Source organism: Odocoileus virginianus, chromosome 25, assembly GCF_023699985.2.
Source record: "Odocoileus virginianus isolate 20LAN1187 ecotype Illinois chromosome 25, Ovbor_1.2, whole genome shotgun sequence".
Classification (NCBI taxonomy): domain Eukaryota; kingdom Metazoa; phylum Chordata; class Mammalia; order Artiodactyla; family Cervidae; genus Odocoileus; species Odocoileus virginianus.
In genome coordinates, this window is record NC_069698.1 from 13,755,768 (window position 1) to 13,783,362 (window position 27,595).

Consider the following 27,595-nt stretch of genomic DNA (forward strand, 5'->3'; position numbering starts at 1 on the left):
GAAATGTTCTCCCTAAAGTCTTTTTCTAAACTTTTTCTTTTGCTCCGTAATTCCTAAAGTTTTGTCTTCAAATACTTGGCAATCCTTTGCTATCTTCTCATGTGTATAAGTGAACACTATGAAGTTGACTGGAATTTTGTTACATGTGTGAGATTTGTCAAAAGTAATCTTCATCCTAGTGTATAGCTAGGCCATTTCCTTGAGAATTTCTAATGTTAACACCTTTAGATCTTTTCTCTTAGCTGGTCTGACTCCTCAAAGCTGGCTTTCTTCTACCTATTGTCAGTGTCTTCTAGGAGAAACAGGAGAAAGCAGAACATGGTTATAATCTTCAACATCAAATTCTCATTTACTCCTCATTTTCAGTTTAGCATTCCAACACACAGTTGCGCTCAGCGTTCTCCACTCCAGAGATACTGTGTGACTCTCTGCAAAGAATGAACCTTCAATCTTCTTCTGGGGCACGGATGTATACCTGTGCATCTCCTTTCAGTCTCACCTCGTCCTTATTTCTTAAATCCATCAATTCCTAAGCCTTTGAAGAGATCTGCAGTGTAAATTCGGATGGTTTCCAGCTTTCTCCAGTGCTAGCTTAGAATTCCACTTTCTCAAGTCTGTTAAGTTATTCAACATTCATCACATATTTGGCTTCAAAATTTGGTTACCATATTTATCACTCCCATTCTTTTTGTCCTCAGTCTCTTCACTCTTAGTGAGATTTGAAGAGGGGATGAAACTAAGTGTGTGTCCAATCCTTTGTTTTTCAATGGAATGTCCCTATACATAGTTTATAAAATTCTTATATAAAAACTGGAAGCATTATAAACTTTTCCCATAAGATAAAGTGACTCAGTGAATAAGTTCATGAGTCATGTGGAACAATGTTTTGTTTTTTCATAAATATTTAAGTTTCAGAGCTAGGAAACAACTTATACGTCTGCAATAGTTTCTATATATTCTCTGGTGGTTTTAAAAAATATTTAATAGTCTACTTATAGATTCTTCTTTTAGGGCCGTAATTGACAATCCCTCCAAAAGAGAATAGAATCATGGCACAAAATATGTCATTTAATACTTTATCCTCAGTTTTTCAAACTTAAATTTAAAATAAAATTAAATTGGTCCAAAATGAACCAGAGCCTTGTTTATGATGCTAGGAAACTTCAGAATTTTGCAAGGAAAATGAAGAGACATAAGTTCAGAACATCTTTCAAAGATTTACAGAAAAACTTGATACAAGCAGAGGCACAGACTAGTCTCCTAAATTTACTGCTACTTATTTTGCAAAGTAGGTTTTTACCTGTTTTCAAATCCAAAGACAGGAGCATCAAAAATATAAACTATTTACTATAACATAGAAATTATGAACAAAGGATCTCCTACTCAAAACCAAACTGATATAGTTTTAAATCTGCATACTAAGTTTCCTCTTCTGTTAAACAGAGAAGTTAGGTAAAAGGATAAACTGAACATTTTTTGAGTGCTTTCTTAAGCTAGGCGCTTTAATATATACAGCATTTCATTTAATCTGTGTAGCAATTCTGGATATTTTATTTTTTAATTTTACAGATGAGGAAAGTTGTCTGTATAATATAAAGACATTAGTTAATAATTAACAAGTAGTGGAATATATCTGACAGACTCAGAAGTCCAAGTGTTTTTTACTTCTACATCATGTTGCCCACATAAAATGGGGATACTACTACTTACCTTGCAGAGAATTGCAAAGTTTACATAAAATAATATGGCAACACAAGGGCACAAATTGTTTTTTTTCCAATAATGTATCCTTCTTATAAAGATTTGGGAGTTAATTACAAAGATAATGGATCAGAAAAGTCAATGACAAAAATTAGATTAGAGTTGGCAAGTGGCATTGTGATGCTGGATCACTGCTGACACCTAGTGGCCTTATTGTTACAGACAAAAAGTACAGTTTAAAATCCAGATGACCATCACTTATTTTCAGTTAAGTACCGTGCTTTGTATTTTTTATTATGAACAATTGTGGGTTTCCATTCACACTATATCTCTGCTGTGAGCAATAATAAGTACTTAAAATAAGAAATAAATGTTGAAAATGTTTCTAGTGTCTTCTCTAGAATGTTCCTTTGTAATTTGCTTTATGTGGAATCAGTCCCATAAAGGGGTCACCTTGACCACTTCTTTATACAGTCTGAGAAATTAAATTGTTGTGTTCAAAGAAAAATCCCACTAGTGATTCTTAGAACTTTTAGAGGTTCTCAGTTAAGTGTCACTTAATTGTAACATGTAACTAGAAGGTTCTTTGCAGTGTAATGGTAAATGGCATGATGACTATATAAACACAAAAGAGGGAAACAAAAATACAACAGTCTGTGCAGTTAACTAGAACACCACATTTTACTAATAACACAAATATCTATTAGATATACATTTAGTACTTTGGACCAAAGAAGTATTATGTCTCTTTATGTATGGTAATAAGCAGGCTACCCTTAGATCCACCATGACATACAGTAGAGAAAAAAGAAAAAAATCACATATAGCTGAAATAAAAAGGATGTGTAGAGAAATTAAATTTATAGCCACAAGACCATAGCTCATGGATTAACAAGTTAATCTCATTATTCACCCTTATTCAGGGCAGGGAGGTTTCTAAAAGAAATCAACCACTGTCCTGCTGAAAAATGGAAATTTTTTTGCCTGACCTTCAGGGTCCTATAATAAGAAGGACTTATATAACTTGGTTTCATGTACATTCACGTTTTATTTCTCTGTGTGGGTCACTGTGCTTCAAAGCCATTCCTGTGTCTTGTAGACAATGTAACCTTAGGGAAAATGATAGATCTTAATTTAATCCCTGGTATAGTAAGCCTGTACCAACTATGATAGCTATTTTGATGAATAACATATAGAAATGTGATATACAGAAACACTAATAGAATACCAGCATATACAGTACTAAATATGAGTACTGAAATTTGTAGAAACATGCCACGTATAAATGGAGCTATATGCGGAGTACAGCATGACTCTTGAAAGACACATGCCACAAAGATTTTTATTGACAGTAGGTCTAAAATTTATCCCAAAATTCAAATGTGCTTCTATTACTAGATCTGACAGAAACTTATGGCTATAAATTAAAATTATATTCTAGAGTTGTCATGTATATTGATGTAAGTACTTTTTATTTAAATAAATCCTTTATAAAAATGTAATTGAAGTAAATGGAGCAAGGTATTGGATACTTACTGTATTGTATTTTCTGATAGCAGAAATAGATGGAAACAAGAGGGAAAAAGGCAGTGATATAATAAAAACAAAATATAAAAAAGGACAGAAAATGTGACTGGAAAGAAAATAAAGGCTGAAGAGGCAGTTTTTTATGATGTACCTTGAAGCCAGTCTACACCTTCTTGCAATCCTTCTCCTTTTATGGCATCACTAGCACTGAAATAAAACCAACAGAAAAATATCCATTTCATTACATCAAAAAACCATACAAATAAATAATTACAATTTTGTCATATGGAAAATTAATATATTTAATAACACATCTGAGCAAAACTGCTTAAGTACTGAAACTGAATATACATAGGATATAAAAGTCTGAGTGTTTAGGATCAAGACATGAGAAAACTATTCATTAATTTATATGGACATTTGTAAAAATAAATCATTAAAATGTTACTATTCTAGGAATATTACTTGGACTGGCATTAGCAAAACATATACTTTGAGTTAATTCTCTCAGTAGTGGGATTATACAGCACACCATCCTACTTTCTCCTACCAGCCCCAATGATTCAATAGCATTTATTTATTAGAAATGCTTTACTTGGGTTGTAATTTAAGTCATAGGATGGAGTGACTTTATATGAAATTAAAATTGATATCTAAAAGGAATAAATCTGTAACTGTAACTCTGGTAAAGTGGTAAAATTAAAAAATCCCAGTAGACTTCAAACATAGTTTTATATTTACTGGTTTTACAAACCTTGATAGGTTGTTTAACTCTTTGGCTTTTAGTTTTTGCTTCTGTAAAATGTGAGAATATTACCACTGGCTCATGTGATTATTATAAGAATTAAATATTTGAGATATGCATATAAAACATTGAATACAGGGTCTTTTCACTGTTGTTCCATTCTTAAAAGTAAGCCTAAATCCTTATTGTAATATTATTTTATAAATAATAAAAATTATATAAACTAAAACAATAAAATGTAGAGGATTTTTTGAGTATGAAATAATCTTTTTTTAAGATTTAGATCGACAGTTTCTCATAACATGTTACTGATATAATTATCTAATAACAATTAGCATACATAATTATATTTTCTGTATGATAAAGATTGTTTTAGTGTGCTGAAGTATGGTTTTAAAATGTACTAAATTATCTTAAATAGTTAATTTGATTCTAATCAAAAGAGAAATTACTTTCAAGGAATTATTTATTGGACCAAGAACATGACTTATCATAGAATTATTTTAAAATAGGAAGACAGAAACAAATAGCATGAGATATGCAATTATTCAAAGCAAACTATAGATTACCTTTATTAATGGCAAAACATCAGTAACTGAAATACTAATATCAAGAACGATCAATGTATTGACTTTTATCACAAACTTCTAGTTCCACATAAGAGTACAGTGCTACGAAGAAACCCTTCTCCTTTGGTGGAGGTGTCACTACATTTCTAAAAATCCTGCATTTTTCCTAATAATTCCCAAATGATTAAATTCTACCTTTCCTTTCAAATAAATCATAAGACTCATAACTGGAATAAAAGCCAGAGTCTTCACCATTTTCTGCAAGGAACTATGTGACATAGCCCCTGGTTATTTCTCAGGGGCCTCACCTACAATTTCCCCCTACCTCTCTGTTCCAGCCAGCAAGGACTTCTTAATGTTTCCAGAAAACATCAGACACATTCTCATCCAAGAGCCTTTTCACTTACTGGCCTCTCTATCTGGAAAAGTTATTCCTCCAAACCTTTGTGTGAATTGCTTCTTGACTTCAATTATGTCTCAGAGGGAGACCACATTCATTATTCTTTCTCTTACTATTCTACTTTTTTTTTTCACCCTCCCAACTGATGTTTTTATTATCTGTCTCCCTCTCAAGATAGTAAAAATGCAAATGCAAACATATATCACTCCAGGGACTTAGTCAAAGGACACATGGGAAGAATTAAAACAGAATCAGACTTGAAAATCAGAGTTGACTATATGTTTAGTAAAAGGATCAAAAATAAACCAATAAAAATTTCCAAACTACACTTCTCTATAATCTCTCCTTTACTACCCAAATTTATTTGTACCTAAGGCAAGAGAGATGCAATATTTTATCTCTGCACCACTCAGCATTACTTTTTTCTCCAAAATTAAAGGAGAAATTTATTTTTAGTTCAAATAAAAACCTTAACAAGTGAAACACTAACTGGAACTTAGTGAGATGTCCAGTTTGAATTAAGAAGTAAAAACTGTAGAAAAACTTACAAGAAAAACTTAGCATTCTTCTACAAGTTGTACAGAAAGTAAAGAAACTGGCAATATGCTCTAAGTCCATATCCTTATAGCATTAGATATTATTTTTTCTCTTACTAAAAAAGTTAAGGTGTCACAATTAAATAAATAAACCTAACAGAATTCAATGGCTAATTGTTAAGGAGAAAGACATTTTCCATTTGCAAAATTAATTTCTACTTCAAAATTAAGAGAAAAACTACATCTATTACTAACTAGAATTGACCCGTATTTTGAATGTTGTACTTTCCATTAATGTAGTCAGCACACTTAGGGCAAAAATTAAATTCTTCTACTTTAGATATTATAATTTTAAGTATGATTTACAAAAATAGAAAGGTTCGATCATAAGATAGTTCTCTACACCAAATGCCTTTCTTTTCCAACAAAATACCACAGAACTTTAAATTCCAACTCAAGAATAATTTAGTAAACACTGATTTTTCCTCTGATTTCCAAAGTAAGGAGGGTTGTACTCATGATATGTGGCCTTAGGTACTGAAAAATTTCAAGGGATTTCTCAAGTGCTGTAGTGTTACTATTTCAGCACCATGGTTAGCTCTTAAAGTTTTCCTAAGAGTTCTACCACTTTTTTCTTTCCTAGATTTTTTTGCCTCTGTGTTCAGCCTTTCTCCATAGAGGAGAAGGATATCTTCCACGGAGAGGTGGGGGTGAAGAGAGGGAAACTTAATGTAAAATAAGGTAGCAGTAGGCATTAAAATACTAATATATAACTTCTGGTTATCCTTATCAGAATATTTTGGCAGAAAAACACACTGGAATTAAATATATTAGTAAGAAACTGCTTTCCCAATAAAAATGTATAATAATATCAGACTCTAATTATTTAAGAGTTCAATTTTAAGTATGTCCGAATAAGACAGATTTTTATATTTCTGTTTATTCATATAAACAAGTATTTATTGGGTATCTCCTAAGTACCTATGAGGAGGTACCTACTAAACAGGCACTGTTACTACTCTGGGGGTGTCAGCGTGAAAAAAATCAATGAAATCCCAGGTCTCATAGTACTAACGGACTATACAAGAGAAAACAAAAAAAGAAGAGGTTATATAGCAATAGACGAATAAAGCAAAGTAAGGGGAAAAAAACCCACAAGAGATGGGGGTAAGGTTTCAGAGAATTATCGAGAGGTCTCTTTCTTAAAAAAGTGCAATAGTAAGCAGGAAAATTATTTTAAAGAATGATTCAGAAAAAGGGAGTAACAAGAGCAAATGCTTTGAGATGGAACTGTGGTTGGTTGATTCAGTGTGAAGAAAGAAATTAGTGTGGTTGAAGCTGGGTAAGTAAGCAGATTGGTTAAGTTAATTCTTTTAAAGAGTTGTTTTTGTTTTTCTATCCCTAAAAAGATTTGAAAGGTTTTAACAATAATGTATTACTGAATACCTGCAACACTACAGTTTTACAAAACATAATCTTTACCTTTCATCCTACCATGCTAAGTCACTTATATAGTGAGCTTGTAAAAAAAACCCTGAAGTTGGAGATTTTTTCAGAATGATAAAATGAAATGTAAATAAAAGACTTTACCAAATATGCCATGGTTTATCTTTGATGTTCTCTAAACACAGCAACTGAGATACTTTTACAGATGTCACTGCATTTCTAAGATCCATTTTGTTTGCAAAGAATAAGATTGGTATTCGACGGTGCTTAATATCTAAAAGAGAAAATAAGACTATCATCACACTTCTAGCTTTTTCAGTTATCTTCTCCAAAATCCTTAAAACTGAAATCCACTAAAATTGTCTTCTGATCACTTCTTCCTATATCACATATACATAAGCATTTAAAGGCATATACTGTCAAGCATGTATTTAAGTGATAACAAAATTTAAAATACACTTCTTCCTAAGGTTATCTGCACAGTCCACGGAATTCTACAGGCCAGAATACTGGAGTGGGTAGCCTTTCCCTTCTCCAGGGGGATCTTCCCAACCCAGGGCTTGAACCCAGGTCTCCCTCATTGCAGGTGGAGTATTTACCAGCTGAGTTACAAGGGAAGTAAGATTATCTGCCCTCTTGTTGGAACTGTAAACCAAAGATGGATGAGGTGGGAGTGGAGGGCTCATTAAACAGTTACTGAACAGCACCTAGCAAAAAGTCAAACATTTTGTTTCATTTTTACTGTCAACACAAAGAAAACTTCAAATAGAAATATTACAGAAGGAGGATAAGAATGTAAATGGACCAGTCAAAAGACATAGGGTGGCTGAGTGGATTTTTTGAAAAAGACCCATACATAAGTTGCCTATAAGAGATTCACTTCAAATCCAAAGAAACAAACTGAAAGTGAGAGGATGGAAAAAGATATTTCATGCAAATGGAAACAAAAAAAAACGGTGGGGCAGCAATGCATATATCAGACCCAAGAGACTCAAACTATAAAAAGAGGCAAAGGAGGACACTAAAGGACAGTGCTCACGGGATCAATTCAAGCAGATAAAGACAGCTGTCAATATGTATGTACCCAACATAGGAGAGGTTAAACATACAAGGCAAATATTAATAGATGTAGAAATTGACAGCAACACAATAATAGCAAGGGGTCTTTAATGTCCCCCTTCCATCAATGGACAGATCATTCACGTAGAAAGTCAGTAAGGAAACAGCAGCCTTAAAAGACACATTAGATTAACTTAATAGATATATACTAAAAATGCAAATTAAAATTGCCAGGAAATATCACCTTACATCTCTCTTTTAGAATGGCTGAGGTCCAAAAGAACACAAATAATAAATATTGGTGTGGATGCACAGAAAAGTGAACTCTTGTACACTGTTAGCTGGAATGGAAACTGGTGCAGCTACTATGGAAAACAGAATTGAGGTTTCTGGAGAAGGCCATGGCACCCCACTCCAGTACTCTTGCCTGGAAAATCCCATGGATGGAGGAGCCTGGTAGGCTGCAGCCCATGGGGTCGCTAAGAGTCAGACACGACTGAGCATCTTCCCTTTCACTTTTCACTTTCATGCGCTGGAGAAGGAAATCGCAACCCACTCCAGTGTTCTTGCCTGGAGAATCCCAGGGACAGGGGAGCCTGGTGGGCTGCCGTCTATGGGGTCGCACAGAGTCGGACACGACTGAAGCGACTTAGCAGCAGCAGCAGCAGCAGCAAACTAAAAATATAACTACCACGTGAGTCAATAATTCTACTCTTAGGTATTTATAAAATAAAAAAAATAACAATCTTTGAAATGATACAAGCACCCTAATGCTCACAGCAGCATTATTTAAAATTGCTAAGATATAAAAGCAACCTAAAAATAAATAAATAAATAGAAGCAACCTAAATGTACTTAGCCGATGAATGGATAAAGATGTGGTACATACATACAATGGTATACTACTCAGCCATAAAAAAGAATTAAATATTACCATTTGCAACAACATAGATGGACTTGGAGGGTGGTATGCTGGATGAAATAGGACAAATATTGTATGACACCACTTATATGTAAAATCTAAAAAAATACAACAAGCTTCTGAATGTTAACAAAAAAAGAAACAGACTTCAGACACAGGGAGCAAACTAGTGGCTACCCCTGGGGAGAGGGGAGGGTGGGAGAGAGGTTAGGGGTCGGGGACTAAGAGGAACAAACTACTACGTATAAAACAAACATGCTACAAGAACATATTGTGTGACACAGGGAATACAGGCCATATTTTGTATTTAGTATAAATACAACACAACTTAAAAAACTGGATCATCATGTTGTACATGTGAAACTTATATGATACTGTACATCAACTCTTCCACAATAAAAGGATATGGAAGATGTGAATAACACTATCAACTGATATTTACAGAACTCTTCACCCAAGTAAAGCAAGATACACATTCTATGGAATTGCAGATGAAACATTCACCATACTCAACCATATGTGTTAGGCCATATATTTCTAAGAATGAAAATCTTTGAAATAGGTTATTTGATCAAATAGAATTAAATTAGAAATCAATAACAAAGAGACACCTAGAAAATTCCAAATATTTGGGAAATTAAATAATAATACACAACTAAATAACCCAAGCATCAAAGAAGAATTTGCAAGGTAAGTTAGAAAATACTTTGAGCCAAATAATAAAGAAATACATCAGAATTTGTGAGATAGTTAAATCCTCAGAAAATATGTATTGCTTTAAATGCTTTTATTATAAAAGGTAGATATAAAATGTTTTATAAGAATATATAAAATCAACAATTTCTACTTCAATCTGAAAAAGATAAAGAGAAAATGAAATTCAATTTAAGTACAGGAAGTTCAAAATAAAAACAAAAATTTGTAATTAAAAAAGAGCAGATATTAATGAAACCTGAAAAAGACACATCCACAGAGGAAACTGCCAAAGTTAAAAGTTTTTCTTGGAAAATTAGTAAAACCACAAACTCTCTAAAAGATGGAACAATAAAAAAGGGAGGAAACATAAATTACCAATATTAGAAATCAAAGAAAATATGTATATCATACAGGTCTTAAAGACATTAAAAGGATAATGAGAGGATGATACAATTTTATGCCAATAAATCTCACAACTTATATAAGCTAACGAATTAACAGATTTGATTATATATTACTAGAAGTGACCCAAGAAGAAATATAGAACTTTAATAGCCCTATTTCATTTAAAGAAACTGAATTTATAATTCATGCCCCCAACATACACACAAAATCCTAAACCAGATGGCTTCATTTTATTTAATGCTTAAGAAATAATACCAATTCTACACAAATTCAAAACATAAAAAAAAAAATAAAAAGAGGAGAAGCAACTGCTCTTCCAGTTATTTTACGAGGTCTCCACAGCCCTAATACAAAATCAGAAGAGGCCATTACAAGACAGAAAATGACAGAACGAAATCCACTATGCTAAGTGAAGTAAGTCAGAAAAAGACAAATACCGTATGATCTCACATGTGAAATCTAAAGAAGACAAAAAATGTCTAAAGAAAACAAACTGATGGATGCAGAGAAGAAATTGGTTGTTGCCAGAGGTGCCTGGGGTGGAGAGAGCTTGAAATGCATGAAAGGGGTAAAAAATGTACAAACTTCCAGTCATGAAATAATTTATGAGATGTAATGTATACCATGGAGACTACAGTTAGTAATACTGTATTGGGTATTTGAAAGTTGCTAAGAGTATATCTTAAAAGTTCTCATCACATGAAAAAAAAATTTTCTAACTATGTGTCCTGATGGATGTTAACTAGACTTGTGGTGATCATTTCACAGTACAGTTGACCTTGGCACAATGTGGGGGTTGGAGCTCTAACCTCTGCACATTCAAAAATCTGTGAATAACTTCATGGCTGGCCCTCTGTGGTTTCACACTTGTGGATTCAGTCAACTTTGGATCATATAGTACTACTGTGGCATTATTTGAAAAAAAGCAACATGTAAGTAGACCTGTGCAGTTCAAATCCTAGTTGTTCAAAGATTAACTGTATATACAAATATCAAATCACTATGCTGAATACCTGAAACTGATATAAAATTATATGTCAATTATATTTCAAAAAATGTTCACACCAACTTTATTCATAATTGCCCTAAACTAGGAACAGTTCAGGTATCAATTACTAAACACTGGATAAACAAACTGCGTTACAGTCATATAATAAAATATTACAAAGCAAATAAAAGGAGTAAACAAGTGATACATACAACAACATGGGCGACTCCCCAAAACATTACACTGAATGTAAAAGTCGAGGCACAAAAAGGTATGTACTTTTTCCCACCATCTATATGAAATTGTAAAAAAGGCAAAATTTTTGAGATTGAAATCAGATTAGTGGCTCTTCTGGCCCCTTGTAGGGGGTGCTGATTGGAAAGGGGCATGAAAGAACTTAAGAGGGTGATGAAAATGTTCTGTTTCTTGTCTGGGAGTGTATAGACAAGAACAGTTACATGAATATACACATTTGTCAAAATTACAGAACTGTATACTTAAGATTGGAGCATTTCTCTGTATTACATATTATACATCAATTAAAAAAATGTTCAATATATATTTCAGTTGAGAAATTCCTTTTTTGGGAATCTAACCTATAAAATAAATGCATCAGTAAGTATATATAGATACATGGATAAGGCTTTAGTTGAGGAAATTAAGGTTCCCATTGTATTTATTTAAAGCAGATGTTGTAAGACGTATTTCATGTTTTAGTCAATGTCATGACTTTTTTTGGGGAGAAAGGGGAAAGATTAACAAAAAGGGGATGTAGAATCAAAAATGCCTTCTCAACCCAGATAAAGATAAGTTTTTAAAAGTGAAAAAGTCACAGAAAAAGCACAGGTTGGATAGTTTTCCCTCCACATATTTGAATAAACTTTAGGTTGTCTAATAAAAATACCAAAGATATTGTGGTTAAGCAGAAAGAATTCTTAGAAGGCCACATACTATTTCTGCTTTTATTCTAACAAATCTGCATTTCTTTTAAACCATTTTCTAAAAATCCTCTTCTAAAAGTACTGGTACAAAGGTCACTTCAATCTTTCTGCAAGAGCAAGGCTAGAAATGCAGAATTCCACAACAGTACTGAGAACTCCTGAGGGGTGGGAGGGAAGGAATATCTAGCAACAGGCAAATGACTGAATAAACCATGATACATTCATAGTATGGCATGTTAGGCATCATTAAAAGAATAATTGTATACACGCAATTTGACTTGGAAGGATTTCCACCATGCAGTGATATTTGAGAATAGGAAGATGCAGAAGAGTATACAGAATATGATCCTGTTCTAGTAAGTAATGATGACAGTCCTCATAGCCCCCAACCCTATTATAGTTGGCCCTCTGTATCTGTGGACTCCACACCCACAGATTCAACCAACCATGGATGGAAAACACTCAGGGAAAAAAATTACAGAAAGTTCCTGAAAATAAAACTTGAATTTACCACGCGTTGACATTGTATTATTAGTTGCTCAGTCATGTCTGACTTCTTGTGACCCCATGGACTGCAGACCCCTTCTCCAAGGGATCTTCCCAACCCAGGGATCGAACCTGAGTCTGCTGCGTTGCAGGCAGATTCTTTACCATCTGAGCCACAGTATTTACATTGTGTTATGTATTATAAGCAATCTAGAGATGGTTTAAAATACATGAGAGGATGCCCATAGGTTCTATGCAAATACTACTGTTTTACATAAGGGACATGAGCAACCACAGCTTTTGGTATCCTTAGGGATCCTAGAACAAATCCCCCATAGATACCAAGGGGTAACTGTATACATCTTTGGTACCTGTATATGCTGATGTGTGTGTATATATGTTGATGTATCTGTGCATATATATATATATATATGATACGAAATTATAAGCAAAGGTAGGAAAGAAAAAGTACCAAATTGTTAATGCTATTATCTTAAAAGGGAATTCGAGGGCTGGTGGTAATTTAAAAATAGAAAAGATTTGTTTTAAAAGAATTCTCACAATAAATATCTAAGAAATACTGTGATTACACATTCACACCTATGTAAAGATGGCAACCAAAAAAATTTTAATGTGTTGGAACATCAATTTTTACTTTCACTCTTATTCTTTTTCTGTTCATCTGCTTTTCTACTGACACATTATTTACATGATCAGGAAAAAAGGGCACTTTTAATTTCAGAAAATAACAGATCAAAGACCTGGAAAACACTGCAAATGGCTTTGAAATTTAAAAAATCTATATATGGTATTGCTAATTTCACATAATTAATATGCTTTAAAATTAAAAAAATTTAAATAAGACTATACAGTGTAAACATGTTTTGCTGACATCAAAGAACAAACTATCACACATGACCCCAAAGCACAGACATCACAGACTGAAGACACACACACGTACCTGGGTGATTCAGAAGAGTATTAAGTTCTTCTTTGGCCACAACCATTCTTAAGCTATCACTACTATCAATGACAAAAATAATGGCTTGTCCTTCTCTGTGTAATACACAGAACGAGAAAAATTAATGATAAACAAACATTTTTTTTACATTAATGATTCATTTGCATATCTTAAACCGTTTATTATGTTTTCATGTCCTATGATGATTTGTCGTTATAGGCGTTGGTGCTGTTCCTTACTAGTTTATATGAGTAATTAATACTGCCATATTTTGGTTAATATATTAACCAAATTAGTCACATTTCATGTAAAGTAATTTTTATTCATTTGGATAATAACGTGGTAAATTTAATGACTCATTTCATAATTTAAAAAAATAACAAGGTGGGCTTCCCTGGTGGTTAAGAATCCACCTGCCAATGCAGGGGACAGGGGTTTGATTCCCTGATCCAGGAAGATCCCACATTATGCAGAGTAACTCAGCCCATGCGCTACAATCACTGAACCCACACTCTAGAGCCTGTGAATCACAACTACTGAGCCAAAGCGCCTCAACTTCTGAAGCCCAGAGCCCACGCTCTGCAATAAGAGAAGCCCCCACAAAGAGAAGCCCGCATACTCCAACTACAAAGTAACCCCGGATCACTGCAACTAGAGAAAGCCCGTGTGCAGCAACGAACTTAGCATGGTCATAAATTAAATTAAAAAATAAAAGGTAAAAACATAATCCCATTACACAGGCACAATCATTAATATTTGCAAATAAACCGTTTTCAACATTTACTTTGTACATGTGTGTATGCATGTGCATTCAGTCCTGTCCAACTCTTTGCAACCCCATGGACAGCAGCCTGGCAGGCTCCTCTGTACATGGAATTTTCCAAGCAAGAATATTCATATACGAATATCTACATCTGTACTTAAATGGAATCTTGCTGTTTTATTCTGCCTTTCTGATATATATATGTACACTTCCTTGATCTTTTTTATAGTATAGTTTGAACTACTTTTACATGAAGCATTAAAGCATAAAGAAGCTTTCAACAGTTTTTTTTGAACGACGTCTTTCAATAACATCTTTCATCATACTGTAAAGTATAATGAGTATGTCATTAAATATTGTATCAAACTTCTATTGTTGGGCTTCATAGAATACTTCCAATTTTCATTACTATGAAAAACTCTGGGATAAACATCCTCCCAAATACATTTAAAAAATTTCTTGATACTTTAAGATCTCTTCTTAGGAACAGAATGCCTAGGAATACACACATAATTTAAAGTTTTAGATAAACACTGACAAATTAGAAATGCTATAGCAATTTTATAATACTATCAGCACTGTTCCCACTCCCTGGCCAGCATGGCTCTTATTCTTTTCAATTTTTTACCATCCTAACAGCATATTATTTTACTTTGCATTTTATTAATTTCTTGTTAAGTTCAATATACTTTCATATATTTATTAGACATTTATATATTTTTGTGACTTATTCCAGTCATAAATCAAGATTTTTAAAGTTCAATGTCATTAGTACTCACATGCATATAAAAAAATAAAACAACTTTTTAATACCATTGTCTGCTATCATTTAAAAAGATGAATGCACTTTATTACAGTCATACATTACCAGTGGATATAAAAACTGATACAATTGGAAATACATATCAAGAGCTTTAAAAACATTTCGTCACTTTGAGCCAGTAATTTCATTTCTGAAATTTATACTAAGGAAACATGAAGTATGACAAAGATTTATACAGTAATATGTTAACTGAAGAACTGTTTATCATCTTCCAAAACTGAGAACAACCTTCATGTCCAAAAACAGAAATGATTAAGTAAATTTTGGCAGAGGAAAGAATATAAGAAAATATTAGGTTGCCATGAAAGTTACATTCTTTTTATTTTTTCCTGACTTATCATAGAATGTTAAATGAAAACTATACAGCACATGGTGCATACTTTAGAAGGCTCCTTTCTCAGTTTATGTTAAATGTTATTTCAAAACAGAAGAAACATACTCAAAAGATATACTTTCTAAACATTTCCTGATATGCACTCCTTATATCTTAGGCTTTATTACTTTTTTATATTCAAAGAGTAATATGCAAAAACTATATAATAATTAACATTACAGAATCAAATAAATGACAAAGTAAACTTCCTTTACAGTTTCATTAGTACCAAAACAAATGCTATTAATGATGCAGTACATATTACACTAAGAATTTTCTTCTCTCTCAATATATATCAAGCATACATTTTTATTAAGAATAATTTTCTTTATATAACTGAGATATGACAAAATATCATTATAAATAATTCTCAACACACATTCTTTTATGTATATGTTTGCCCAGCAGTCCCAGTCACCTGTACTTTCCTGAAAGCAAAAATTATGGCTGGAGGGTATGAACATTTTTCATTTTAACAGATATTGAAAAATTACCCTAAAAAAGATGTTACATTATCTGTAAGAGTAGCTTGTTTTGCCAACAGTAGACTTAATCTTTTTTAACCTTTTTTCAGTCTAATAGATTAAAACGCACTTGTTCTTTCACAATCAGAAAAATATAGCTACAGGAAATTTACTATTACTGTAAATTTCTGAACAGTAACCATATTCAGCATTCCACCGTGTATCTAAAATATTCCTGAATTCATTAACTTCTTCCAAAAAGACTTTAAAGAAAAAGAATGTTAAAATCAGAAAAAAAATTTTCTTAAGTACTATTTTTTACATAGTATTGCATTTTCTGTAATAAAAATTTTTTTAAAGTATTAAATACATTTTTTAAAAAAGTTGTTTACCAATTAATTGGAAGAGGAATTAAAAAAAAATCCTATACTGAAAACTCAAGTTGCCTTAAAAACAAAAACATCTCACATTTCCCCCAGAGAATTTAACGTAGGATACCACAAACATAGCATATTTGGATCCTAGCAACTTGATAGCTGTTAATCTGAAGTAGCTGGTGAGCACCTGATTTGCATACACAGCAAAACATCTCATTTAGAACTGCTTGTTGAACAAATGGATCAACTGTTGGTGCTGCTATTTTAACTAAATTTATTCGTTAATTATTTACTGATCTGTGTGCCCAGAATCATACTTCATCTTGAAGAAATAATCCGAATAAGAAAAAGATCCCACCCCCTTGATTATATGGTTATAAGATTAGAGAAATATGAATGGTTAAGTACTGTGCCAACAAGGGAGCCAGAATAATTGGGCATCTCCACAATAAATGGAATCTCCACAGGTGACTTTTGAGCTAGTCCTAAAGAATGAATATATCGACCTTAAGCTGCAGAGAAGTGGAGTAGAACAGGACATTAAAAACAGATAATAGAACATGCAAGGCCAAAGTTATGAAGAATCTGAAGCATTTGACAAATAAAGTCAAGTATGATTATATATTTTTTAAAAACTTAGGATGTATACTTAAATTACATAAAAATAAACATTGCAACCTAGCCCATGTAATCATTTGGATTTCTAATCACTACTTGTTAAAATATAACCATCTAGTTAACCAACATTTGCAAACATACTTACTTATAATAGTGTTCCCAGAGATTTCTGTATCTTTCTTGACCTGACATGTCAAACACTGTAAAAGACAAACTATAAAACAAAACAAACAATAACAAAAAATCACTACATTATAAGCTACTAAAACTTTAAATTATTATCAATCAAAGAAACCACCCTTGAGTATACAATGCTCAAGCTGGGCCAGCTTTCAAGTACAAGTGCCACAGAATAAATTTCTTGAATATAAATAGGATTTTATAATAGTAACATATAAAAATATATTTTTCTTTGCTAGTGAAATTGTAAGGATTCATCTAACCTCTAAATTCTGAAGAATAATCCAGGGATAATAGTACAAATATTTTAACATTGGTGAGCTTCTAAAACAACAGATTCCTTTTTCTAAGAGTAGCAGGAATAACTAGATAGATCTAATACTATTTTTCACCCAAAACTTCTTAATCACAAGTTTAATAAAATGAATTACCTAGATGATTTGAATTTCTCTATGCTGAATCCTATTGTTGGAACTATATCTTGAGACTGAGCCTTTAAGAAAAGAGACAGAGTTTAGAAATTTGCAATTACCAAAGATGCATTTTTCCTCAGGTTAAAAGTAAAGCACCCAGTTTTTCCAATTCTAAAATAAGCCACTAAGAAAATGAAAAGATTAAACAAAATCATAATTTTTGCAAGATCATTGTGTATGAATTCTTTATAGAAGTTTAAGGTTTACTAATTATAAATCTGCATAATGTGTGTCTTAATTCATATTTTGAGGCTTGCTGAAAGTTACCACCAACTTAAAATAGTTTCACAATTCTCTTTTAGCTCATATATAGGACTTCCTAATCTTCCATACTTATTGAGTTTGCAAATGAACAGAGTGGCTTCCGAGGTGGCACTCCTGGTAAAGAACCTGTCTGCCAATGTAGGAGACATAAGAGAGGTGGGTTCGATCCCTGGGTCGGGAAGATCCCCTGGAGGCAGGCATGGCAACCCACTCCAGTATTCTTGCCTTGAGAATCCCACAAATAGAAGAGCCTGGCAGGATACTGTCCATGGGTTTGCAGAGAGTCAGACACGACTGAAACAACTTAGCAAGCAGGACGTGTGCTACAGAGGATTGTCTTCATGGTGAATATACATGGTCTCTGCTCTCATGGAATTTATAATCTAGAGAAGGTAAACAGCAATAAACAACTAAGATACCAATTTTGAACAGTGCCAAGTGCAATGAAAGGTGATTGAGGGTGGGAGGCAATGGGGTGGAGGAGAGGTAGTTTAGCAACAAGCCTGTCTGAGAGAGGTGACATCTCACTTAGTAAATGTTAAGAAGGGAAAAAGCTATGACAAGATCTGGGCAAAGGACAACCCAGTCAAAGGAAACAGCCAGGGCAATGATTGCAAGGAAGGCAGGAACTCGCCACTCAGGAGAGTTGAAGGCCTGTATGTCTAAAATGTATTTACTAAGGGAAAGACTGTGTGTAACCAAGAGATGGGGCCACGGGGCCATGGTGGAGACTGAGTGGAAAAGAGACTGCAAGAGGGCCAGAGTATAATGGGAGACCTGCTGAAAGGATCCACAGGCAAGTAAAAGACCTTACATTGACAAGTTAACTTGTTGATTAAGTTAACTTAATTGGCAATTAGCAGGCAATTGAGTTAATACTTCTACCATCAAAACTTGCTCCTTTTGAATAGAAGTCCATTCACTTTCTGACCCAGATGTCTAGAAGTTATTCTTGACTCCTTCCCTTTTTTTACATCCCCTATACAACAATTCTCTAAGCTTTATTGATTCTGGCTCACTAACTTAGCTTAGGTGCCCATCATTTCTTGCTTCAAATTACTACAGCAGCCTCCTGATCACCTCTAACTGCTAATACACCATATAAACAAGTTACTTCTCTAAGCCTGAGTTTTCTCAAATGTAAAATATATCATTACTACCCTTAACTCTTAGTGTTTTCATGAGAATTAAGTAAATTAATAGATGCAAGATACCAGTGTCTGGTCCATAGTAAACACTCAACAAATGGTTGTTATCATTAAGAATTACAAGCTCACTGATTTCAGTTTTGTACCCGTCTTCTTCATACTGCCAAAAGTGTAACCTAAAAAAAAAAATTCCCCTTTGAGTTCATCACTTTGCTTTTATGTAAAAAGAGGAGGAGTAGAGGGAAAATTGCTGCCTTACATCATTATGTTCACTTTGGTAGTTTACTCCAGAAAATTTAAAATTCAAATGGAAAGACATAAGGTGAAAGGTCCCTGGAGCTTGGTCACCTTAACAGTATCGTGCTAGTGAAAAGATTTCCCAGAGCAGCCCTGGTTTTGGCTTTCTGAAATCTGATTACTCAGCTTTCCCTTCCATTCTGTGAGCTGCCTAGTACTCTTCCAAAAATCTCTCTATGTTAGACAGAATTTATTTTCTGTTACTCAGATTCTTACCTCATATCTTAGGGGTCCTTCATTGTATAAAAAGCTTTGGAATAAAGAGTTTCCTAATTTTTGTTGTCCTAAAATACAATACTGTTTTGATTTTATGAATTTTCATGTGCCAATGTGATAAAACCATCACCTATTATTATTAGGAAAAAATAACAATAATAAAAAAAAGTTGAACATTTAAAGAAATCTCAGAAAATATAGCTCAAATGAGTAGCCTTGAACTATAATTCTAATCACTGAACTGTAATTAGAAATTGGCCCAGCCTGTCCATAACCACCCAGTTTCTTCACAAACTCTTTTTGTTTCCAGAGAAGCTACCCTTTAATTTGCTGTTTTAACAGGGGTAAAATTAATCAACTTTCTTTTCTTTTCTTCACTTTTAAAGTTCTAGTGGAAGATAATTAGAAAGAAGAAACTCCACAAATTAATTAGGACAGGACAAGATATGTGAGCTGGTACTTTCAGATTCAAGTGTGATTCATTTTCCTCTAAAGAATTCCGAAATAGTCTTCACTGATTAATTTCCCTCTGCTCTATTCAGGAACAAATACATCTGATGATTCTCTAAATTGGACAGGGGATGCTTACAAACCAAGGAAAGAGAACAGGAATTATTACCTAAATGGATTAGGCCATCTGAGACAGCCCAGTAATAGACCAATATCAGTAAGACTAGAACAAGGTTTCCAAGAGAGACCCTATTTGGTAAGTTTTACTAAATTTGTTGAAAACTATATCCTTGGTATGATCAATAATCATTCCCTGCACAAAAATGAAAATTAAAAAATCACCCATCAGTCCATTTGTACAAAAATACATTTAACTATTAAGAAATATTCTAGGTATTTGGGCAATCCCATGAAGAGGAGCCTGGCAGTCTACAGTCCATAGGGTTACAAAGAGTCAGACGTGCCTTAGTGACTAAACAACATTATTGGACAATGTAAGATCTATGCTCTTATGAATTTAATTTTATGATGAAGAAAAATGTAATAAACAACTTATCAACTGAATATGTGAAGCAATTGCAGAATGTTTTAAATGTTAAGAATATAAAACTGGATGACATGATACAATGAGAGCATTTATGTTGGGGAATGGGGCAAAAGAATTTTAGAAGAAAGGTGTTAATAGAGCACAACTCTTACTATGACACTAAGACCAGATTCTTGAAAAGCTATCAGGTTAAAATGTACCTCTTTTCTCTCCTTATCAGTTTAGAAAAGATCAGCAACCTTAACATAATTAACAACAAATGAACATTGACAGAGCTTAATATTAAAAACTAGTTTGGGCTCAGGAAGTATCTAGTTATCTAGAAACTGACTTTATCCCTCCGCAAAAAAGTATGAGACTATTTTACTCTAAAATGAGACTTGTAATTTCTTTCAAGACATTTTCCTAATAGAGGATCATAGATTTCTATTCAGTTCAGTTCAGTCGCTCAGTAGTGTCCAACTCTTTGTGACCCCATGGACAGCAGCACACCAGGTCTCCCTGTCACCAACTTCCAGAGTCCACCCCAGCTCATGTCCATTGAGTCGGTGATGCCATCCAACCATCTCATCCTCTGTCATCCCCTTCTCCTACTGCCTTCCATCATTCCCAGCATCAGGGTCTTTTCCAATGAGTCAGTTCTTCACATCAGGTGGCCAAAGTATTGATCAGTCCTTCCAATGAACACTAAGGACTGATCTCCTTTAGGATGGTCTGGTTGGATCTCCTTGCAGTCCAAGGGACTCTCAAGAGTCTTCTCCAACACCACAGTTCAAAGTATCAATTCTTTGGCGCTATACTTTCTTTATAGTCCAACCCTCACATCCATTCACGACTACTGGAAAAACCACAGCCTTGACTAGATGGACCTTTGTTGGCAAAGTAATGTCTCTGCTTTTTGATTTCTATTACTCACCTTATTCATTAAAAATAATATTTCTCAAAGTGGATACAAGCTCCCAAGAGACTGTTCTTGGGTTCAAAGGTAGGGAGGAAGCCAAGTGTTTTATCTGTGCCTGGGTGACAGGTTTTAGGGCTCTTATTCTGCCCTCAGAAGGCAGAGGTCAATTGTTCTGAGGGAGACAGGATAGTTGCCTAAAGATTAAGGCTCAGGAAGTGGTGTCAGAAATTATTTGATCCCCTTAAAAATATACCTGGAGCTAGTCTAGGCTAGTTTCATAATTCACCAGTGGTAGCAGAGAAATGCATATGCTGGAAAGCAAAAGATTAATTAAAAAGCCTCAGTAATTGGCTGCATGCCCAGATGTTCCTGAAGCCGCTCCCTGACTAGTATAGTGTGTTAGGCAGGGTCAGCAAGTCTTGTACAGGGCTAGTCTGAAATTGGGATATTAGAATATTTTAAGATGGTAGACTGAGCTCAGGATGTCTCCTTTCCCTGCTGCCCCAAATGACCAATATTGTTTAGAGAAGCTGCTCCCATCCATATCAAAGAAGATTATTCCTACGGTAATAACCATGTCTTGGGACAGAAGATCACTATACTGTTGGGGATGATGGAAAGAGACAACGTAATTTCCATTTTGTTCTTTGAATGTCATTTCTGCCAATCTGAGTACAGCAGGCTCCAGGGGGCTGGCACACTTTGGTACTACTGTGACTCTAGTTTCAATAATTTTGTACTTATTTGACACAAGTTTTACAAAAAAATTACTTTTGAAGACATTCCTTGATGTAGGAAAAAAATCAAAATATCTCCTATAGAATAGGACCTTACCTAAAGAACTTCCTTATAATCTTCCTCCCTTATGCTACTAGGCTGACCTGCACAAGTGCTGCACATCACCAGCCACTAAGTTTCTTAATATTAGCCCAGGTTGATCTACTGATAGCTGAACCATCCGTGGAACTAATTATGGACCCAACCACAGCTGGGTATGGTTCTCTATATTCAATTTGGACCCCATTCAAGTGGGTAGGTTGCTATATCTTCTTCTTAAAGACTGTTCAAGAAATTTATTACAATCACCTTGGTTAGGAGACAGACTTTTTAACCTGTTCCTTTCCTTATTGGTGAAATCTTTTTCCTCTGCTTTCATATAGAGAAGACCCCATTTTTAAAAATGACACTTCTAGCTGCTGTATCTGTCCTCTTTAAATTTATTCCTTTTCATGGGTGGGGAGGACTTCTTTGACGTCTCAGTTTGTGAAATGTAAACAACATTCTTGGTTCTGCCTCTCTCTCATTGAGAGTCACATGCTTCTTGAAACCATGCATTCTCATCTGTTCTTAACCATGCAGTAAACCTACATAAGCAGGATCTCTCCCTGAGGAGGAAAGCATGAATTCTGGTACATGAAGCATAACTCAAGAGAGTGTTAGCAAGTCCTCTGGCCAGACCTAAACCTTGCCCTCAAAAATTTTTTCAATAAAACTGCTATTTTTTTTTTAAATCTCTGACTTTAGCACACCTATTTCAGCTGATTTCCAACTTGACTGGGGAACTCCCATTTTCAACTTCTTATCCCAGCTGCCTCAAACTAACTGCCATCTGAAAATACACCAGTAGTTAGTTGTTTCACATGGAAAATTCTCCCATGTAGAAGAAGGGAATGGTGACCACAAGAAATGATGGCATTTTTGTAATTTGAGAGCAATCTCAAACTAAACAGAAGTAAAACTGAAGCTGTTGGGGAAAAGGTGGTGGGGGACAGTAGGAGTTCTCATTCTGCCCAACCTGAAGCACTATTTGGAGGCAATGAAGTCCACCTTCAATTACCCTATTTAGGGGCAATGCTTCCTACTATGTAGCCTGTCAGTCATTAAGAGCACCAGCTTCCTAATTTTGAACCACCTGCTAGATTTATATGCAGGCTATATATTTTTTCATCAACATCTTCCATTGATTGACTAATGGTTTTTATCTAGATAAAAGTACTTACAACTGTCAGTGTTAACTGCTTACCTCATATTCACTCTCCTATTCTTTCATACTTTGTTGTTGTTTACTAAGTCATGTCTGACTCTTTGCAACCCTATGAACTGTAGTCTGCCAGGCTCCTCTGTCCAGGGATTTCCCAGGCAAAAATACTGAGTGGGTTGCCATTTCCTTCTTCGTAAGACCTTAACAACCCAGGGATCAAACTCACTTCTCTGCATTGGCAGGTGGGTTCTTTACCACTGAGCCACCAAGGAAGCCCCTCTTTTGTTCTTACAGGACCTCTGTTACTAATGGAAGCAGCAATATGTCCTGTTTAAAAAAAAAAATCCAGCCTCATTTACAGGTGGGGTAGCCAGTGAGGTGAAAGAGTCTTTAGTGGAAGCTTTTGAGTAAGCTCTTTAAGGAGGACTTATTTGGCAGGAAGACTTATTCTTTTGCCTTGTTCTTTTCTCATCTCTGCAAGTTAGGATATAGACAGCATATTAAAAAGAAGAGACATTACTTTGCCAACAAAGGTCTGTCTAGTCAAGGTTATGGTTTTTCCAGTAGTCATGTATGGATGTGAGAGTTGGACTATAAGGAAAGCTGAGCGCTGAAGAATTGATGCTTCTGAACTGTGGTGTTGGAGAAGACTCTTGAGAGTCCCTTGGACTGCAAGGAGATCCAACCAGTCCATCCTAAAGGAGATCAGTCCTGGGTGTTCATTGGAAGGACTGATGTTGAAGCTGAAACTCCAATACTTTGGCCACCTGATGCGAAGAACTGACTCACTGGAAAAGACCCTGATGCTGGGGAAGATCAAAGGCAGGAGGAGAAGGGGATGACAGAGGAAGAGATGGTTGGATGGCATCACCGACTCAATGGACATGAGCTTGGGTAGGCTCCGGAAGTTGGTGATGGACAGGGAGGCCTGGCGTGCTGCGGTCCATGGGGTCGCAAAGAGTCAGACATGACTGAGTGACTGAACTGAACTGAGGATAGTTAACTAAGATGGCCATGTGGAGATTCCGAGGACCCTGAAGAAAACAAGGCACTTAGGATAGCAGAGAAGAAGGATGGAAGATGTTTGGACCATGCAGCTGCCACACCAGCCCTGGAATATTTCTTCTGGACTTACTGAGATGACAGAAGAAGAAGCCTCCATCTGCACTCCACTGTTACGTGGGTTTTCTCTACATACAGCAGAACCTAATTGTAGCTTACACTTCCTAGATGGCACAGTAGTAAAGAATTGGCCTTCCAATGCAGGAGGCACAAGAGGTTTGATCCCTGGGTGGGGAAGATCCCCTGGAGTAGGAAGTGGCAACCAACTCCAGTATTCTTGCTTGGAAAATTCCATGGACAGAAGAGTCTGTCAGGCTATACTCCAAGGGGTTGCAAAGAGTTGGACACAGCTGGGGCACAACTGGGCACACAGCACAATGTAACTCATACATTATGTGGTAAATGTCCTAGTTTATATATATATTTCACTGATTTAAACAGTACATTCATGTACTTATGACTTACAGGACTTAAAAGTCATCTTGCTTGCTATTACCAATATGCATGCAACACCCTTGGGAAACTGGCTAATTACCCACAGAATCTGTGAAAACGATTCACCTTTCCCTTTGTGTTGCTCCTCTTGTAGAGAGAGAGTCAAGACGAAGGCAATGCTACCTGAACGTAAACTCCACAAATTTCTGAAGATCTTTTGTGAAGAAAAGACATTTGGAAAATATTCCAGTTTAAATAGTCAAGATTTACCTACATACCAGCATAAAATACATTTCACGTTATGGTTGGCTGATACTTATTACTTTACTAAAGGTATCACAAATTTAACAAGATTTCATAATGTGACAATGAAGTTACAATGACAAAATAATCCTCCATTAGCTTTCTTTAGCAGAAAATATATAATGTATCCAATAAATATACTTACATTTGAAGGTTTAAGTTTATTAATGATTGTTGTTTTGCCACTATTATCCAGCCCAAGGCACAAAACATGAACCTCCTTCTTTTTGAGGCCAAGCAAGCCTGAAAGTCTGTCTAGCAATCCCATAATGTGATGCAAGGATTCACAAATCAGCTGCAAGTCAGGGAAAAAAATATATATATTAACACCGGCACCTTAAATATGGAGAATATGAGCATATGTATCCCAAATTTTCAGAATTTAAAGTCAGTGATATTGTGAAAACCATGTCAATGTACCTTTGCATTTAGTAAACAAAGTTTAAGCTGATTACCAGAAAGAAGTCTTAACTGGAATGCAGATTGGCAGCTAATAACCCCCAGCAACACAGAACAATGCCCTTGAAATAACTGTACATTTCTTATTGTAACTTATAATACTTAGGAACAAAATGTGGTATCCTATGGAGTCTACTGTTTGTGATACTTGAGAATATTTGCAGCCTTTTCTGGAAATCTGGAAATGTATGGGCAGTGATGTTCATTCAGAGCCTGCTGCTAAAACAGAAAGTAGAAGGCAGACCAGAATCACAAACAAACTGAAACTTTGGGCTGCCTTGTCTCAGTCCACTGGCTAAATCTTTTTCTAAAGCTAACCCCATTGCTGCATTTTGCAATAATATGAAGTAATAAATATTAAATTCACCATTTTTGTTTCCTGACTATATTCAATTTAGACAGAAACAAAAAATCCCAACTGATATATTTATCTTAATTTTTCCTTGGTCTTTACATATCTTGTTATTTTTCTAAGTCAACACAAATCCATTTGGGAAGGTTATGTATAAAATTCACACACACAAACGGAACCTTAATACATTTTTGTTTCTTTGAAATTATAACTTATATGAAATATCCTGTTAACTATTTTTTTAAAAGAACTTTAGTATACTAGTGAAGAATATGAGTTAAATACCCATCTTACATTTTAATCTCCCTTTCTCAAATACTATAAAAATTTCTTTGTTAATTTGTTCCTGAAGTTAATTTGTTCCTGAAGTCCTTACTCATTTATTTATCAATTCTTTCTTTGAAAAAAATCCTTCAAATGCAAACTTTCAAAAAAACTCCATCAGCAATGCAAATGTGTAAGTATTCTGATGTCAAGTAAAATTACTGATGACATATGCCTGGCTATGTGTTAACTTTATGGCTATTCATACCCTTCCGAGGTACTGTTAGATTTAGACTTCAAATCTCCTAATGAAAATTCCCAAAGGTACTTCCTTTGGGTAAACCACCATCCCAGTCCCTCAAAACATGTGGTGGGAGAAGAGAGATACATACCCCTTTTGGCAACCTTCAACTGTGGCAGAGACTGCTACAGCAGTAACCACAATATACCTGTATTCCAAACATTTCCTATTACCCTCCAAACCACCATTTTCAAAGTTCTCTAAATACTAGTCTCATCTCTAAGGTTCTAGAAACTTGCCATCTTACAGTCCTTCAGTATTTTTTGTTCCATACCAAAAAGGCAAGACCATACCTCGAAGGAGGATGTGAGGATGCAGCAACTTGAAATAAGTTTCCAAAACAACTACATCTGAAAGGAGGCTGCATCATCAATTTCGGTTAGGCCCCTTCAGGGATCATTATAGACAGAAATTTCAAAACTGAAATTGGAAAATGAGGTGCAGAAGGGAAGGTACAGTGCCCTACCCAAACAATGGCCACCGCTGTCTTACCCAAGGAATGGGTTTCATTTGAGATACTCCGCTTGTGCTGCTTGAATCAACTTTTCTCCTTGTGGTAGAGATTCAAATCTCACTCAATCCATTCCTTTAAATCTCAGCTTAAGGACAGGCATTTGCAGAATCTACTTTAAGTTAGCCTTTTGATATCATGAAACAATTCATACAGATCATTTTAATTTAAATTTGCCATTACTCACTTTGCTATTAATTATACTAAGCATATTGATATAGTCTTGTATCTTGTTTTTCATTTCTGATGGGATTTTGAATATTTAAAAAATATGACCACTTCTTGTATCATCCCCCCTCTGAGCAGGGCATTGATTGTTAAAAGCCTGATATCTGAATATTTGTTTTTTCACAGAACCTTAGATTTTGATTTTCCGTTCCCTTTTCCTGGATTATCAAACACGTGATGCTTGCCACTGAAATGCGTTGGGACACACAATTTAAAAGAGAAGTCAGATGTTCTAAAAGATATAATTGCATTTTTGAAGTTGCTTTATAAACAACTATCACATAGCCTTATATATGCTTCTATTTTTAGTAACGTTATTTTTATAAATTTACTTTTTGCATGTATGAAACAAGGAAATAAAAGGTAACAGTTTAAGTCACTCAGTATTCATTAGCCATGTCCTGGGTGCACAGGAGGAGATAC

General features: G+C 34.7%; 1 protein-coding gene across 2 annotated transcripts in view; it reads right to left on the bottom strand.

Moving 5' to 3' along the window:
- The window catches only part of ARL6 (ARF like GTPase 6), a 33,293-nt gene that overhangs the window by 4,315 nt on the left and 1,383 nt on the right, over positions 1-27,595 (bottom strand). For both annotated transcript variants that reach the window (XM_020879872.2, XM_020879870.2), the window contains 6 exons: positions 25,203-25,352; positions 17,412-17,473; positions 16,946-17,014; positions 13,383-13,477; positions 7,069-7,198; positions 3,380-3,435 (listed from right to left, as the gene is read on the bottom strand). In XM_020879872.2, the coding sequence (XP_020735531.1) occupies positions 3,380-3,435; positions 7,069-7,198; positions 13,383-13,477; positions 16,946-17,014; positions 17,412-17,473; positions 25,203-25,325 (535 nt within the window). In that variant the 5' untranslated portion in view covers positions 25,326-25,352. The remainder of the gene's footprint in view (positions 1-3,379; positions 3,436-7,068; positions 7,199-13,382; positions 13,478-16,945; positions 17,015-17,411; positions 17,474-25,202; positions 25,353-27,595) is intronic.